Source organism: Lipotes vexillifer, unplaced genomic scaffold (assembly GCF_000442215.2).
Source record: "Lipotes vexillifer unplaced genomic scaffold, Lipotes_vexillifer_v1.1 scaffold505, whole genome shotgun sequence".
Taxonomy (NCBI): Eukaryota; Metazoa; Chordata; class Mammalia; order Artiodactyla; family Lipotidae; genus Lipotes; species Lipotes vexillifer.
In genome coordinates, this window is record NW_006785581.1 from 1,795,323 (window position 1) to 1,814,028 (window position 18,706).

Genomic DNA, 18,706 nt, shown 5'->3' on the forward strand with positions numbered 1-18,706 from the left:
TCCACAAACATCATCAGAGAATAATCATTAGTAGTTGTCTCTGCCCCAAATTATTTAAATCATAGAATAATAATTTTCTTAGTGGTCTTAACAAGAACTTGAGTCAAATCATAACTCTCCCACTTCCTGGATGTGTTACCTTGAATAAGCTAGTCCCAACCACATTTTCCTAATCTGTGAAGTGAGGATAATAGTAATCTTTAGGGTTGCTGTGAGGGTTTCCCTTACTTACCTAGCTGAGGTGTGTAACATGCTTAGCTCTTTTTAAGGGGGATTGTGACATGACCCAATCTGTTTTATTTATGTATTTATTTATTTAGGCTGTGCTGGGTCTTAGTTGCAGCATGCAGGCTTCTTAGTTGTGGCATGTGGACTCTTAGTTGTGGCATGTGGGACCTAGTTCCCTGACCAGAGATTGAACCCAGGCTCCCTGCATTGGGAGCACGGAGTCTTACCCAGTGGTCCACCAGGGAGGCTCTGTGCCTGGCAAGTTAGAAAAACTCAATAAATAGCAGCTTTTATAATACAAGTGTTCTCTGTATTTGGACCAGTACTAGTTAAATGATGTCACTGTGTGCTTCTAATTATAGGATGATAATTCCACAGACTCTAGAGCTACTTATTAAAAATATTCAAGTAAAATAACGTGAATATTGAGTATGTGTGCACATGTGCGTGTGTATTCTACAATCTGGTCACAGCTTCTGATTCTGGGAAGAAAAGACAGTGATTTAAGAAAGAGGGTGATATATATATATATGTATATGGCTCTGTGTACTTTCACAAGTGCACTAACTTCTCTGAGTTTCAATTGCTACATCTGTGAAATAGGGATAATAATTCCAGTTTCATAGGGTTGTTAACAGAATTAAATGGGATAATGCATCTGAAACACTTCACTGAGTGCCTAGCATATATTACATGCTCAGTAACTGTTAAGCATTATTATTACAACTGTGCCAGATTATTTGAGGTTCTTTAAACTTACCCTTTTTCCTCAAGGGCTGGAGTTCCATTCCTCCCACTAGGATCTGTGTCTTGCCCCTTTTCAAGTTTCTACCTGTGATGAATCAAAGGTCAAGTTTTGCGTCATCTAGAAGGGATTTCTTCTTCTCTGACACACTATGATAATTTGTACTGCTCACATCTTATCTACCCCTTTATTTAGCTTATATCCCCTTAGAGTTTCTAATTTCCTTGTGGTCAGGGAATGTCTCAAACATTTTGACATTGCCCCCAGGAGCTTGCATAGTGCTGCAGTTCACAGAGTAGGTGCCCCATACAAATTCAGTGGATGATTATTCACTCATGCATAAAGGCAAGCAGGCACTGAATAAATATTGCTTGAATAAAGGCCTGTATTAATTAAAAACAAAACAAAACACGTGTTTTTGGCACAATGGTGAGGCCCAACCATAGTGGATTTGTCCATAAACTGGGTTTGTCTCACAGGGGCCCTTCATTGTCCTTGAAAAACAATTGACCCAACTCTCTACATTGTGAATTGATATGGCACATGCTTGATAGAGAGATATGCATTGGAAAATCAACAATGTTTGAGGGGCTTTATTCCAGCCTGTCAAATGCATGTGGAAGGAGGACAGTTGCAGTCTTGGGAAAGGAAAAAAAAAACATAGCCATGTAACAAAGGATGACCATATGACATTGAGTCAAGGATTATAATGAAAGAAAATGTGATCACTTAATTGATCAATTCTGACGTGGAGAGGGAAGGCCAGGCACTTCCTCTGGCAAAGAAAGCTATGATGCCTAAAAATTGTCCCTTTGCTAGCAAAAATATCACGTACTTTTAATGGTTATTATAAGCTTTTCAAGTCCTTGTAGAAGTGTTCTTGACTGACACAGGTTTCACAATTCCAACAAATTCTTCCTCTGATTTTGATTGGGGCAATCCCCAGTTAGCAGGTCAGATAGTGAGGCTGGATGTGATACCACGCTCCCCTAAGCCTGTGGATCTACTCTGTAACATCACAAGGAGCGTCTACATCTTTCACTTTTTATTTATTTATTTATTTTGCTAGGTTTGCTCTGTGAGAGGATACAGGAAAAGTACATGGGCCTTGGAGCTTACCAGACTTGATTTAGAATCTTAGCATCTCCACTTACTAGCTAGATATTAATGAGTTTGGGCTTTTCTTATCTTGAAGCTGAGGATAACAGTGTTATCAACTTATTTGAACTTCTATGTCGTTGTCAGTATTATCATTACCATAATCATTATCATTCTCATCACAGTGGCTAACATTTAGTGACCACCTAGTATGTATCAAGATTTGCTCTAAGTGCTTTATATGGATTAGTGCATTTAACGCTTTCCACACATATTAATAAGGTATATTATTATCCCCATTTAAAACATCTAGTGTAATGCCAGACATATAGGTACATGAATGTTATTATTTAATAAGAGTTGTTATCTTTTAGACTAAGTATGGTCTAAAGAGTGTTGGTTTAAAATTCTGTTTCAAAGGAAAAACATTCTAGAATGTTATCACCAAAAGGAATTAAACTTGGAGTTGATATAGTTCAGTGTTTTCTATATTTTTTAAAGCCAGAAACTGTTGTTCACATGATCACTATATCAAAAATATAAAAGCAAAACTATTCTCTTTGAGTCAGGGGTGGGGGACTTGAGCCCTATCTGGCAACTCATCTGTGCCCAGGAATCTGAGGAACAGTGTGAAAATCACTGATGTTGTCCTTTCCTGGTAACGTACCTAGACAGGCAAAGCGATTTATTTTGTTTATTGGTATAGACCCTGAATTATAAATTAGATCTCCTCTCCAAGAACAGTTGTTTTTTATGAGACTGCAATATGTGATGTAGCAGTACAATTATTATTTGCTAAAATGTACTGAGTTAAAGATGATAAAGCACCTTCATATACCTTGTTATATTTGAACTTCACAATTCCTGTGGTGGGCATAGCCTGTTACTTCTTGTTCACCTAAAAATGATGCGTAACATAAATTTTTGGGGGGGGTCGGGAGGAAATTGGTGCAGCTGGTAATGGAAGTAGGAGAAAAAAATATCAGAGACCAGAAATGTTGGAAAAGGGTGATTCTTTTGAGATAAGTTAACACACTGGAGTTGGCATTTGCCCAGAGGGTAGAATGGTAGAATCTGGCTTCTAATGGACACTGTTTAAGTAGACAGGAGACAAAGCCTGGGGCTGGTGTGAGAGGCATAAATCAAGAACCTTGAAGGGTAAATCCTCAGAGGGTGACTAGGAAAAATCCACTTTGCAAGAGAAGACTTGCCTAGAAGTCTGGACTCTAGATAGCGAGTATGGCCGAGAAAAGTTTGCATTCCTGAAAGCTTAGGACCTAAATTTATTCTACCCGTGTGGCTCAATCCTTATGCCCCAAGGCAAAATGTAATTTAAAGTGATTGTGGGTTGATAGTTCCCTCAGGCACCTGACAAAAGCAAACACAGATGCTCTCTGAAGAAGTACAATTTTACAGCCCAAACCTCAAATAATTTCCACAGATTAAATCCTAAAAAATATGAGCTCACAAATAAAAGACTCACTCAAAACAGAAGAAAATAAGTCCTTATGCATGATACTCAGCAAAACAAACTGTAAAATCAGATGCTGACTTTACTTTAATAAAGTCGGAAGAGTGAAGATGCTGGAGTTATCTGTATAAAATATGTCTAATATGTTTTTAAAAAAGGAAATTAAAAGATGAAAGAGTAAGAGACCACAAATTTGATCAAGGAGACTGAAAAAGAAAGAAATTGAATTCTAGAAAATAAAATTGTAAGTAAAATAAAAATGATATGGATGACTGAAACAGAACATGACACTACTTGAGAGAATTAATAAGCCAAAAGATACATCCAAAGTTAAACAGAATTCAGCATAGAAAAAAGCAAGGGGAATATTAAAGTAAGTCTAAGAAACATGGAGAAGAGCTTGAGAAGGAAGGAATAATATTTATCTAATTCGAATTCCAGAAAGAGAGAATAGATAAAATGGTGAAAAGAGAATGTTTGAAGAGACAATACCTGATAATTTTGCAAATTGATAAAAGATTTAATCTTTAGATTCAAGAATCCCAAGGAATACTAGGAAGAATAAATAAAAATAAATTCACACCTAAATACCTTAAAGTTAATGGATACAAACAAACCCTCTTCCCCATCAAGCAAACAACCAAATAAAATAGATCTTAAAAGCCACAGAGAAAGTGTTTGTCACATACTAAGAAATGATGATTAGGTTAACAACTGACTTCTCAACAGTGATAATAGAAGCCAGAAAACAATGGAATATCTTCAAAATGTTGAGGCAAAATAACTCTATATCCAAAAAAGCTATTTTTCAAATAGGAGGGTGGTCAAAGGACATATTTAGATAAATTGAAATTGAGCACAGTTACTATCAAAATATCTTCATTAAAGGAACTTATAAAGGATACATTAAGAAAAATAACTATCCTAGAAAGAATGTCTGAGATTCAAGAAGACTTTTGGGCAAAGAAATGTTAAACATGTGGTTAAAAAAGTATGCCTCAGGAAGCATGTTCAAGAACATTTCTTGCAGCATTGTTTGTAATTCCAAACCTGCAAATAACTCAAATGTCAATGTGTAGTATAATGGATAAATTTTGGAATATTCATGCTATGGAATATTATACACAATTGACAAATAAATGAAAGATAGCTATAGACATTAACATGGATGAATAGAAAAAAAACACCACGGAAGATATTACAGTATGATTTCACATGTGAAGTTCAAAATGGGCAAAACTAAATAATCTATAATTTAGAAATACATACCTATGTATGGTAAAACTATAAAAATATGTGAGGGAGTGATTAACACAAAAATTAAGAGAGTTGTCTGATGGCTGGGAGGAGGATTCATTGGGGACCTGTAATAAAGGGGTACTGATAATATTGTTCATTTTATTTATATATTCATATATATTCATTTTATATATCTCTTATGTATCATAAATTTTGCAATAAATTATAGAAAGACAGGTCATATAAGAAGGCAGTAGAAAGAAGATTCAGGATCAACATGGATAAAAGCCTTCAAGAAGGAACAACTTTAGCAAGTTTGTTTATTAGGGGGAAAAAATGTGAAGCATGGGATAGTCCAAAGTTTCCTAGTCCTACCCTTCTACCCCCTTGCCAGCTGACCTTTGCATATTGCCAAGGCGTGTTCTCATGTATGCTGACATATAATAAAAATGTCTCATGCTTTATTATTTGGAAGTCTTTTATTCTTTTCTTTCCTGATGTAAAATTTTATTTGCTTCTTCTAGGTCATAACTTTTGTGCTGAAGGACCTAAATGTGGTGAAAACTCAGAGTGCAAAAACTGGAATACCAAAGCTACTTGTGAGTGTAAGAATGGTTACATCTCTGTCCAGGGAGACTCTGCCTACTGTGAAGGTAGGTGAACTATTTAATAAAGTCAACTTGTGAGAAATATATTCCTGGTGGATGTGGTTGAAGAATGAAAGCCTTCACTTGGTTCTGGTCCTATGGGATCCTATAAAAGATTATACCAACAATCTAGGATATTCTCTTCTTCTGACTTATCCAGGCTGCTTAGTAGCATGTGAAAGCAAGACCTTTCAATCACCAGCAAAACCATAAACACCTCATTTTATGTTGTCTTATTTGGGTATATTGTCTTCTTCAATTTCAGTTGAATGTTACATGGTGGATCCTCTTTTTGAATGGATGCTTTGATACTATAGCTTATACCCAATTGCCATCATCTTCACCTGCCAAGGGCAGAGTTTTTTTTCAATTGTGTTTCCTAATGACTGATTCATGTGTTGCTAATTCCCAGACTCTACTAAAAGTCCCAGTGACAGATGGACTCATAACTTTGGCACATGGATTGGTATAGTACATTGGTGGCCTCAAGCATCAGTGACCCCCTTTTCTACTTTATAGAGCAGAGCAACTCCTCTGTCTTATGTGAGCCCCTCTTTCCATGCTCAGCACGCTGGGGGCAAGCATTGCATACTCCTGTTCCTTTAATATACCAGAGGATCAGGGATTAATTCTCACCCTGGATTTACATGTACAGTGCCCTCAAATCTGAGCCCATCCATTTCTCCAGTGCTCACTGGCTCTCTCCCATCAGTTTAGAGAAATTCTTATAGGCAAAGTGATGGTTAGGCTGTTTTTCCATCCTGGTTGGACCTAATTATTCTTGTCGTCTTTACTAGTATATTGAACCTTGGTGTTCAGTTCATTAGGAAGGTAGATGTCTTGACTGGAATAAATGCTGCAGAATCTTGGTCACTCTCCTACTGATTTGGCTCTAAAGTGGGTCAGGTATTGTCAAGGTAAAGACACTTGATGACAATAATGGTAAATTCCTTTCCATCTTCTGTTTTATGTTGTTGACCCCTGCTTAACTTTTTGGCTTTGACTAAAGACCTGTTCAGTTGTTAAGGAAATGTTTCTAATTACTGTTAGTGTTCAGAACCTGGTAGGAAGCCTCTGTTTTTCATTTCTTCTGGAAGACTTTATTACTGCTTTGGTTCTCATTAGCAATATAAGTCTAACTAATAGTTAACCACCGACACACACACTTTTTTCTACACTTTTTTTTCCTTTTGCTTACCTGTATAGATTTGAACTTGATTTGGGAGACATGCCACTTGGGAGGGTGAAGTTGCCCTTTAGTTATGAACCTTTTCATCTATCCATTAACATCATGTTACTTATTTGTCAATTTTGAGGAGGAGGACTATTAATTTCAATACTTCACATTAACATTTATTTTTTATATCTTACCTTATGCTATTTTGTATTTTTTGTCAAAATTACTGTAATTTTAAAAATAAAAAATGTGAACATTTTCCTCTCCATTTATCATGAAAAAATCCCACAAGCCAGGTAATGGTCTAAAAAATTTGTTTTCTTACCTTCTGCTATATGTGGGGAGAGACTATGAACAATTATAAAAATGATAGAAGGAACCTCAAAATAATTTGAATCTTGATTCTACCATTGGCAGGTATTTTAGTTGTCTACTGGAAGCAGTACACTCACCATTCCTGGCTCCCATTAGCTATTGAGACCTGGCAGAACCTGGGAGGAAATTGCTGGTACAAATGCTGTTTGGGGACTCTTTGATTCTCTCCTCATTTTTTGTTACATAGAATCAATCTTATGAGGTACCATTTGTGGTATTATGCCTACCCTTTGTGTGTGAGGCCTTATTTTGTTGATTATGTTGAGCGATTTTAGGTCTGAATCCCTGTTTCCTTGAACATGCTTCTCAACTCGTTGTGTGCGCGGGGCCTTGGGTCAGTGTATACTGTGGTACCACCTTGAGTCATGGTAATGTCCTCGGGCTTTAGTCATTTTTTTGTGACTATGGGGACATTCCGCAATTCCAGAGGGCATGTTCATAATGAGAAGGATAGCAATTAAGGAGAAATGACTAAACATTAGAGCCCATTTACAGTCTAAGAATAGAACTCCGGGACTAAATCAGGGGTCAAATACTGGGCATCTGGATGGGAGGCACTGAGAACCAAGTAAAGCGAATATCAACATTTAGAGCAAACGCCACCCTCTCTTTTCATTCAGCCATCTTCAGCACACTTGGGCTTTGGGCTTATTTTCCTGTGGTTGCGTGGTGGCTGTCATAGTCCCAGACATGGTGTCCTCATAACAGCATCCCAAAGAAGGAAGGAAGGGTCAGGGGTTAAAAATCTTCTCTGTGTGAGGTTTTATGGTTGTTTTTTTGTGTGTGTGTGATGATCATATGGTTTTTATTCTTCAATTTGTTAATATGGTGCCTGACATTGATTGATTTGCATATATTGAAGAATCCTTGCATCCCTGGGATAAATTCCACTTGATGATGGTGTATGATCCTTTTAATGTGTTTTTGGATTCTGTTTGCTAGTATTTTGTTGAGGATTTTTGCATCTATATTCATCAGTGATATTGGTTTGTAATTTTCTTTTTTTGTAGGATCTTTGTCTGCTTTTGGTATCAGGGTGATGGTGGCCTTGTAGAATGAGTTTGGGAGTGTTCCTTCCACTGCAATTTTTGGAAGAGTTAGAGAAGGATGTGTGTTAGCTCTTCTCTCAATGTTTGATAGAATTCGCCTGTGAAGCCATCTGGTCCTGGACTTTTGTTTGTTGGAATAATTTTAATCACAGTTTCAATTTCATTACTTGTGATTGGTCTGTTCATATTTTCTATTTTTTCCTGGTTCAGTCTTGGAAGGTTATACCTTTCTAAGAATTTGTCCATTTCTTCCAGGTTGTCCATTTTATTGGCATAGAGTTGCTTGTAGTAGTCTCTTAGGATGCTTTCTATTTCTGTGGTGACTGTTTAACTTCTCCTTTTTCATTTCTAATTTTATTGATTTGAGTCCTCTCCCTCTTTTTCTTGATGAGTCTGGCTAATGATTTATCAATTTTGTTTACCTTCTCAAAGAACCAGCTTTTAGTTTTATTGATCTTTGCTATTGTTTTCTTTGTTTCTATTTCATTTATTTCTGCTCTGATCTTTATGATTTCTTTCCTTCCGCTAACTTTGGGTTTTGTTTGTTCTTTCTCTAGTTCATTTAGGTGTAAGGTTAGATTGTTTATTTGAAATGTTTCTTGTTTCTTGAGGTAGGCTTGTATAGCTATAAACTTCCCTCTTAGAATTGCTTTTGCTGCATCCCATAGGTTTGGATCATCGTGTTTTCATTGTCATTTGCCTCTGGGTATTTTTTGATTTCCTCTTTTATTTCTTCAGAGATCTCTTGGTTATTTAGTAATGTATCGTTTAGCCTCCATGTGTTTGTTTTTTCCCCTGTAATTCATTTCTTTTTTTTTTTTTTTTTTTGGGGTAGGCGGTCCCCTCACTGTTGTGGCCTCTCCTGCCACGGAGCACAGGCTCCGGATGCGCAGTCTCAGTGGCCATGGCTCACGGGTCCAGCCACTCCGCGGCATGTGGGATCTTCCCGGACCAGGGCACGAACCTGTGCCCCCTGCATCGGCAGGCAGAACCCCAACCACTGTGCCACCAGGGAAGCCCCCCCTGTAATTTATTTCTAATCTCATAGTGTTGTGGTTAGAAAAGATGCTTGATATGATTTCAGTTTTCTTAAATATACTGAGGCTTGATTTGTACCCAAGATGTGATCTATCCTGGAGAATGTTCCGTGTGCATTTGAGAAGAAAGTGTGATCTGCTGTTTTTGAATGGAATGTCCTATAAATATCAATGAAATCTATCTGGCCTATTGTGTCATTTAAAGCTTGTGTTTCCTTATTAATTTTCTGTCTGGATGATCTGTCCATTGGTGTAAGTGAGGTGTTAGAATCTCCCACTATTACTGTGTTACTGTCAGTTTCCTCTTTTATACCTGTTAGCATTTGCGTTATGTATTGAGGTGTTCCTATGTTGGGTGCATATATATTTATAATTGTTATATATCTTGTTCTTGGATTGATCCCTCCATCATCTTTCTTTTAAAGTCTATTTTGTGTGATATGAGTCTTGCTATTCCAGCTTTCTTTTGATTTGCATTTGCATGGAATATCTTTTTCCATCCCCTCACTTTCAGTGTGTATGTATCCCTAGGTCTGAATTGGGTATCTTTTAGACAGAATGTATATGGGTCTTATTTTTGTATCCATTCAGCGAGCCTGTGTCTTCTGCTTGGAGCATTTAATCCATTTACATTTAATGTAATTATCAATATGTATGTTCCTATTACCATTTTCTTAATTGTTTTGTGTTTGTTTTTGTAGGTCCTTTTCTTCTCTTGTATTTCCCACTTAGAGAAGTACCTTTAGCATTTGTTGTAGAGCTGGTTTGGTGGTGCTGAATTCTCTTAGCTTTTGCTTGTCTGTAAAGTTTTTGATATCTCTGTTGAATCTGAATGAGAGCCATGCCGGGTAGAGTAATCTTGGCTGTAGGTTCTTCCCTTTCATCACTTTAAATATATCATGCCACTCCTTTCTGGCTTGTAGAATTTCTGCTGAGAAATCAGCCGTTAACCTTATGGGAGCTCCCTTGTATGTTATTTGTCGTTTTTCCCTTGTTGCTTTTAATAATTTTTCTTTGTCTTTAATTTTTGCCAGTTTGATTATTCTGTGTCTCAGTGTGTTTTTCCTTGGGTTTATCCTGCCTGGGACTCTCTGCACTTCTTGGACTTGGGTGGCTATTTCCTTTCCCATGTTAGGGAAGCTTTTGACTATAATCTCTTCAAATATTTTCTCAGGACATTTCTTTCTCTCTTCTCCTTCTGGGACCCCTATAATGTGAATGTTGTTGTGTTTAATGTTGTCCCAGGGGTGTCTTAGGCTGTCTTCATTTCTTTTCATTCTTTTTTCTCTATTCTGTTCTGTAGCCGTGACTTCCACCATTCTGTCTTCCAGGTCACTTATCTGTTCTTCTGCCTCAGTTATTCTGCTATTGATTCCGTCTAGTGTAGTTTTCATTTCAGTTATTGTATTGTTCATCTCTGTTTGTTTGTTCTTTAATTCTTCTAGGTTTTTGTTAAACATTTCTTACGTCTTCTTGATCTTTGCCTCCATTCTTTTTGCAAGGTCCTGGATCATCTTTACTGTCATTATTCTGAATTCTTTTTCTGGAAGGTTGCCTATCTCCACTTCATTTAGTTGTTTTTCTGGGGTTTTATGTTGTTCCTTCATCTGATACATAGTCCTCTGCCTTTTCATTTTGTCTGTCTTTTTGTGCATGTGGTTTTCCTTCCACAGGCTGCAGAATTGTAGTTTTTCTTGCTTCTGCTGTCTGCCCTCTCAGGTTCTGTGTTTTTAAGTTTGAAGAAAGTCCTTCCTAGAAGGTCCCTTGTAACCTCCTTGCCTCTCTCTCCATGCAGAAGTCTTCTGCTTATTTTTCAGACCAGGATTACATCCTCTCCAACCTGAGACCAGTGAGATGACTGTCATTGGTTTGGGCTAATTGTGTCCAACCCCTGGATTTGGAGTAGGGGGTTTGCCTTCCCTGAGACTAAATGATCTTTGCCCTTTGTCTGAACTAAATAGAGTTATAGCAATAGGAGGCAGGTGTATGGGTGGTTTGGGGTGGGCAGAAAGCTACATATACTACATTCTTTTTTGATAAAATTTAGCTTATGGCCATTTACCCAGGTCTGTCTGCAGAATTTTCCTCTGGGATGCTCACCACATGCCTGCCTGGGTACTAGAGACTCTCAGATGCTGAGTTCATTGTTTCACTATAGCATAGAGAGGAGTAGATAACTTATGAACTGCTTCAGGCAAGTTATTTTTTACTCTGAGTAAGTGGAGTGAAAATGACCCATATTTGACAAACCACGATGAACACGACTGGCTTGCAAATTAAAACAAAATATTACACACATTGTCCGGGCGAACTTGAAAAACCTATTGAGGCTTTCAGTGGGAAAAGAAGCACAAAAGACTTTCAATTTTCTTAACTTCCTAAGGTAATAGCAGAGATATAGTGTATTAAGGACTCCTGTTCTGCAGAGACTGCCGTAGAAATTGCCATAGAGAAGATATCAGAACTCCTGGCCAATCAGTAGAAGATAATAAGTCCCTTTGTCAGCTACGATACAATTCACAAGAGTCCGTTTCATTTTGCCTCATGTGACTCGAGCAGGAACGTTCCCCATTTTGAGAATTGCTGTAGTTGGACTTTGGTGTTTTATGAATCTGGTCTACTGAGGCTTTTTTACCTTTGGGATGACATTTTCAGTGGATTAGTCTTGAATGTTTTCTGATTCATTAGCTTCAATTAGAGGTAGTGTCTGAGGAAAGTACAGCAGTTGGGGTCTATTCATGACCTTCTTGAATTTGGAGTCTATACAGAGTCTCATAAACGTTTTCTTCCTGTAGTAAAAAGTTAATGTTGAAGAATAAAGAACAGTGTGATGCGTATACATCATGCAGTCTGCCAGGCACAGAGAGTGCTACAAGTAGCATTAAATATTGCCTCTTACTTACAGAGTGCTCCGAATTTTTCAAACTCCTTTTATATATATTGTACTCTTTGAGCCTTCAGTAAATCTCTGAGGAAAATGGTAACGTTGGCCACATGAACTCCATTTTGCAAGTGAGGACAGAAAGACTCAGAGAAATGAAATAAAGATAATACTCAACTCATTTCTCCTCCAGGGCTTTATGCCCTGACTTATGCTGCTCCCTTCCTTCCCATCCCCCACCCTGTTGCAGTGTGGTATTGTTCAGAATATTTGCTGTCTCCTTCATCTAATGAAATCTGAATGGATGTGAGATGTGTACCATTTCATAGTAGAAGATGTAAGAGCTATTACAGGGTTCCACCTCTTTCTCATAAACCTGCATTGTTCCAGAGCAGGGCCTCTCCTTTAGCTAGGGTCCCAGAATGAAGTCTACATAGAGCTGTGTGACAGCTGACAGGTGATGAACATGTGGCATGAGTGAGAAATAATTGTGTAAATCACTGAAACTTTGGAGGGTGAAATTATCTGTTACCTTTGCGTGACTTAGCCTAAGCCTATTGGTACACCTGCCTGAATTAGTTGACCCACATCTTGTAGTTTCAGAAGGATACCTCCAACTCAGCGCTCATGACTGAAAGTAATTTTTTTATGGAGCAAGCATTGAGAGTTACTGGAAAAAATATGAATTGTATGGATCATTAATAGTCTGCTCTGGCCCTGCTGCCAGGTAATAGATATTTTGCAGACCGCAAGTTGTAAACCAGTGCTTTATTATGGCCAGTTCCAACGTGGGAAATTGGATTTCCCAATTAAGATGATGATGAGACAATGCAGGTCAGAAATTTAGCAAATTGTCTGATATTTACTAGTGATTTAGTGGGTCACAACAGTTATCATCATCAACTTATATCAGTGTTTATGAGGATCTTTCTTGGAATTGGAAGAGTGTGTACTCATTGAGACCAGTACTTTGAGAAAGTGGTCTTCTCATGTCTGCATCTTTTGGGAGAATTGGAAGGTAGCAAGGGAGAGTGTTCTTAGTTGGAAGGACCAGGTTTTATCAGTTCTGCCAGGAGCATATTTTTAACAGTGAGGTACCAAGTATAATAATTTATAAAGATGAAGTTATTCCTTCCTTGGAGAAACACAAGTGGAGCTGAATTCAAGGATAATATGTCGTGGGACAAAATGAGTTTTACTGGTTTGAATTTAATAATGTCACGTAACAAAACTGCTGAGATGTCTGAAACACAGCAACTGATTAGCAAGGTGATTTATAACTTCTTTGGCATGACTGGCAATGATGACAAAGGGTTTGACCCTTAGAGTGTTAAGAGGCTGGGAAAGTGGCAGAAAGGTCAGAGTTCAAGCAGAAAGAAGATTCAGAAGAACTAAGGGAGTAGATATTTTTTGGATGCAGAGGCTAGAGTGAGTGCACTGCCATAGAAACAAGCCCCTGTGAATTCCTGATGAAGAGAATGAATGGGAAAATGGTGAGTATGCTTAGTTATACTTCTAATTCTCCAAGGATTAATTAGGTAACCCTTGTTTTGAAATTTTATAAAATGCACACGCCTCATGATCCATGTAGCCTAGTTTATGCTCAAATCTGGGCTACAATCTCCTGCTTTGGACAGCACAGGGATCAAAAGCCTCTTTTGGATTATTCATGTTAGTAGAAGCTTAACTCTAAGCTCCTGCTCAAACTTATTTCCAGGGGTTCAGAATGTTTGAGATAAGAATACCTCAGGGTATCCTTTTTTTCCCCTTCTTATTTAGCCTGCATGACTAATGGAGAGATCTTCTGGTATTCAGATATCTGGCAACAATCTCACTGCCACCACCGCCCTCACCTCCCCCGTCAGCCTTCGGGTTATTTTTTCAGCTCATTACTAAGGAAGGAGCCCCAGTCAAACCAACTGGGGCAGTGGTCAGGACTAGAGGTTAAAGTAGCACTTGTCTTTTTTGTTGTTTTGTTATTGTTCTTGTTTTTCAATTTCACCATGTTTTGAAACATCATTTATAAGATATTTGGAATTTTTAGTTATTTCTTCATGATAAAAATGTCCTGAGTGTTGATTAGTTTTCTAAGCTAGCACATAGAAGCCAAGCGAACTCATCATGTAGCTGAACTATTGTACTACAGAGCTCTCCTGAGTTTCAGGGTTCTGAGAGCAGAGGACCATGTATTGGATTGGTCAAAAGTTCTTTCGGGTTTTTCAGTAGAATGTTATGGAAAAAACCCAAATGATCTTTTTGGCCAACCCAATACTTTTCTCCCAATCTCAGTTAATGACACTTTCATCCATCCTGTTGCTGAGGTCACTAGATGGAGAAGTCATCATCAATTCCATGCTGCCTTCACCCACAACATCTGCTACATCAGGAAGTCTTGGTACTTTTACTTGGAAAATGAATCACGAATTGACCCATGTCTTGCTCTGCCTCTAGTCCAAGCCTCCTTTATCTCATGGCTTGTGATTGCAATGGTGTCCACTCTTCATTTTATTTAATTATTTTATTTTCTTCATAGCACTTTCTAAAATTGTTTTTTTTTTTTTTTTTTTTTTTTTTTTGCGGTACACGGGCCTCTCACTGCTGTGGCCTCTCCTGTAGCAGAGCACAGGCTCCGGATGCTCAGGCTCAGCAGCCATGGCTCACGGACCCAGCTGCTCCGCGGCATGTGGGATCTTCCTGGACTGGGGCATGAACCCATGTCCCCTGCATCGGCAGGCAGACTCTCAACCACTGTGCCACCAGGGAAGCGCTAAAATTGTTTTCTTGTTTGTGTTTTCCTGTTTAAAGGTTTATGATCTGACTTTTCCCTTTAGAATAAAAGCTGCAGGAAGGCAGTGATTTTTATTCACTGTATCTCCAGCACTAGAAAAGTGCTTAGGATGTGATGGGTGCACCAAACTGTTTAAAGAATAAATGAATGAATGAAAGTCTCTCCCCGATTCGTGCCTTTCTGTATCTGACACTGCTTTCTTGAGTCCAGTTTGTCTTGTTAGTGTTGATCAAGGGCTGCCACTCAGAGTCTGTATTTTGGGGGCTGATTCTGCTCTTTTCTTTGCTAATATCCCACTCATGTAATGTTCTGACGCTGCCTGCTCATTTCATTCCATGTAAACTGCACTTCCATTATTTGCTATAGATTGACTTTCTTTACCACATAGCAAGAGAGAAATTGTAGCTCTTTCTTAATTTTGATAAGAAGAACATCATTTATAAAATTGTTTTAGTTAGTTGCTTATAGAAAAAAACATTCTCTGGGATTCAACAAAATAGAAGCTTTTGTTTCTGTTCATATAGGCTTTGAAATGGATGCTTCTGGTTGGCAGGTGGCTTTTCTCAAAGCTGTGATTCAGGGACCCAGGCTCCTTCTCTCTTTGGCTCTGCCATGTGCAGCGTGGCTTCCAAGGTTTCCATGGTAGGGGAAAGGGAATGGAAGGTGATGGCCGGGAGGTTTTGATGGACCAGTCCTGGCCACATTCCACTTGTCTCAAACTTAGTGACTGGCCTTACCTAACTGCAGGAGAGGCTGGTAAATGTTGTCCAGCTGTGTGCCTAGGAAGAAAAAGAAACTGTTTAGGTCAATAGTTTTCCAGTTTTGCCACAGTTACTAAGTGATTAAAAAAAATCTCCCCCATTAAGTTTATGCCTCTTACTTTTTGTTTATTTCCTGAATCCCCCCAGATGTACCTCTGGTTTCAACTGATTGTAGGAAAACTTGCTCACGTGGAAACCAGATAGGATTTCACTATCTTGCTTCCCCTTTCTTTGTGTTATCTCCAGACTTCCCCTTGACCCTCACTGTATCACTTCATCTGCAATTGCTCTATCCCCATACACCTCATGTCCCGAACTGACCCAACACTTCTTCCTTCCAAACAAAAAATTTACAGCTTCTCATGTGCTACAGTTCTGAGGTTTATGCTAGGAGGAAAACAATTCATGAAACAAGTTTACACACATTTGTAAATGATTGATATCCATATAACATTCCCAGAGATAAATGTATTCTTAAAAGAGGATGCCTGTTAATTAAGAAAACCCCCCAACTGTTAAATTTCAAGTAGCATAGCAAAAGAAAGTGAAAAATTAAAGTCACGTGAATGTGGGAGAGAGAGCTCTTGGCAGGAGAACTAAGCAGGTTGTCCGTGCCTCAGAGTTTGCCTTGGTAGTCAGCTATCCTCAAATATTCCTGCTTTGCAGAATTTTCCTTGACTCCATTTTTTTTTTTTTTTTTTCTTGACAACTCCCAGGGCAGTGATATAGTGAAAGAACATGAACTAAGGATACCGAGATCTTGAGTGATCCTGGCTCTACCACTTACCAGCTGGGTGATCTTGGAAAGTCACCCAGTTCTTTTGTATTTTGATTTTCTCATGGTCTAAACAGGACTTTTAAACATCTACTAAATAGTACTGGTTGCTTGTGCAGGCTAAATAAAGTGTTGAATGTGAAAGTATTCAATATTTTGTAAACGCTAGAGCAGTGTATCTCTGTACTGTAACTTACTGATGATGATAATTACATATTTATACATTATGTAATTATTCATAGTTATAGTAACAATAAATATTTTCATCTATGGCAGTGCTTGGACTAGAACTTGGCCTTCAGGTATTTAGGGTTGAGATATACTTACACACACACATGCGTGTGCATGCACACACATATACACACACACACAGATTATATATCTAACTGTGATGGTTAATTTTATGTGTTAATTTGGCTGTGCTAAGGGAAGGCCAGACAGCTGGTAAAACATGATTTCTGAGTGTGTCTATGGGGGTGTTTCTGGAAGAGATTAACATTTGACTCCCCTTACCAATATGGGCAGGAGTCATCTAATTCATTGAGGTCCCGGATAACACAAAAGAGCAAAAGAAGGATAGATTCCTTCTTTCCCTTGAGCTAGGACATCCATCCTTTTTTGCCCTGGGACAGTAGAGCTCCTGGTTCTCAGGCCTTCAGACTCCAGGACTTATAATAGCAGCCTCCTGGTGTACATGCCTTTGGACCTGGACTCAGTTATACCACCCACTCTCCTGGTTTTCCAGTTTGTAGATGGCATATTGTGGGACATCTAAACATCCATAACATAACATATGTGTTACAATGTCTGTATGAGGTATTGAGCCAATACCTATAATAAATCTCCTTTTATGTATAAATCTACATGAGAATGGAGATATGGCTGGTGGTCAGATGGTGAAAAGCATTGTAAGCATGCTAAGGAGTCTGAGTTTTATTCTGTAGGCCAGTGAACACCCATATAGGATGCAGACATAACAGCAGGTGAGAAATTGGGTCCATTGGGGTATGGAAAAAATATTAGAACTTTCATTTAAGTTTATTTTCATCTCATCCTTTAAATTTCTATTTTGGTATAAGTTTTATAATGTACATCATATATTAGTATGATAACACATATATGTATTTTATTAAATAAATATTTTCATATAGGGGGTACATGCCCCAAACTCGTATCAGTGAAGATACATGATTAAAAGCAGAGATCACCGCTGTAGGCCACAGAGAATTTAGTGGGGTATCTGAGGTGGGAAGGACATTATTGAATTGATACGTTAGGAAAGTCAATCTCATAGCCACATGGAGGCAACACTGGCTGGGGAGCTGCTGGGGGCAGAGAGCCAGGTTAGGTAACAGTGCTTCCATAGTGGTGTCTTCATGGGTTCTCAGACTTGGCCACAATGGATGCCGAGGAAATAAAGCATCATTAAATCAAAGAAATAAGCTTGTCTGGCCTTGCTTGGTGTCTTTCCTCAAATCCTCGCAGGCATGTTGCATCTGATTCTTGACCATGACTTCCTTCTGAGAGCTAGGTGCTCCAGTGTCTGGCATTTTCCCGGATGCATCTTCCTTGCTGTGCTCTTTGGTGAATCAGAGGGTCTGGATGGTACACAGAGGCAAAGCCTGCAAGGATGGTCTTAGATTATTTTCCAATGATGTACTTTCACCTTTGGCTTACTGTGCAGTCATTTAAGACTTCAGAGTGTCTCCTTGAAAGACATTATGCCTATATTATGTTGTGTACAGTCCTTAGCATTTTTATGTAGCAAAAAAGAAAAAAAAAAAACAAGAAAGGAAGGGGAAAAAAAAATCCCTGCTCACTTTGCAGGGACAAGTCAAAGTTTTAGAGCTTTAAATGGAAATGGGAATTTAGTAGACTTAAACATTTTTGGTTGTTTAAAAAAATATATACCTCTTGTTTGCTTTGTTATGGAGTGGAGGCTGGCACACCATTGTAGAGCAATTATACTCCAATGGAGATGTTGAAAAAAGGAAAAAAAAAGTAAAACATTAAAAAAAAAAAAAATATATATATATATATATACCTCTTGGCTATCTCCAAGTTGCCTAATATCTAGACAGGACTGAGAAGAATTCAAATCAGTGAGTTTTAATTGTGCCCTTGGTATTGTGGCTGGTATAATGCCTACTGTGGCTTCTGCTTTGTTATGAAGCTTGCCTGGGAAAACAAGAATTGTACACTCAGAATAATTAGGGAAGAATAGCAGGGGGATAATAGAAAGATTTGACTTAGATTAAGTGCACTGGAATTAGAAATCCTGGCTTTACCATTATTTTTGTGAACTTAAGCAGGGAACTTCATCATTCTCCGTTCCACTTTGTGAAATTAGTGTGCCAATTTTTACCTTATTAGTCTCTTTTAAGAATTGTTGTAGGAACTCAAGTGAGCAAAAAGGTCTAAGGTAGGATCTAGTA

At 38.2% G+C, this 18,706-nt stretch overlaps 1 protein-coding gene across 3 annotated transcripts in view; it reads left to right on the top strand.

Moving 5' to 3' along the window:
• Positions 1–18,706, top strand: part of NELL1 (neural EGFL like 1) — an 881,356-nt gene that overhangs the window by 224,495 nt on the left and 638,155 nt on the right. For all 3 annotated transcript variants that reach the window (XM_007457631.1, XM_007457632.1, XM_007457633.1), the window contains one exon: positions 5,306–5,434. In XM_007457631.1, coding sequence (XP_007457693.1) covers positions 5,306–5,434 — 129 coding nt within the window. The remainder of the gene's footprint in view (positions 1–5,305; positions 5,435–18,706) is intronic.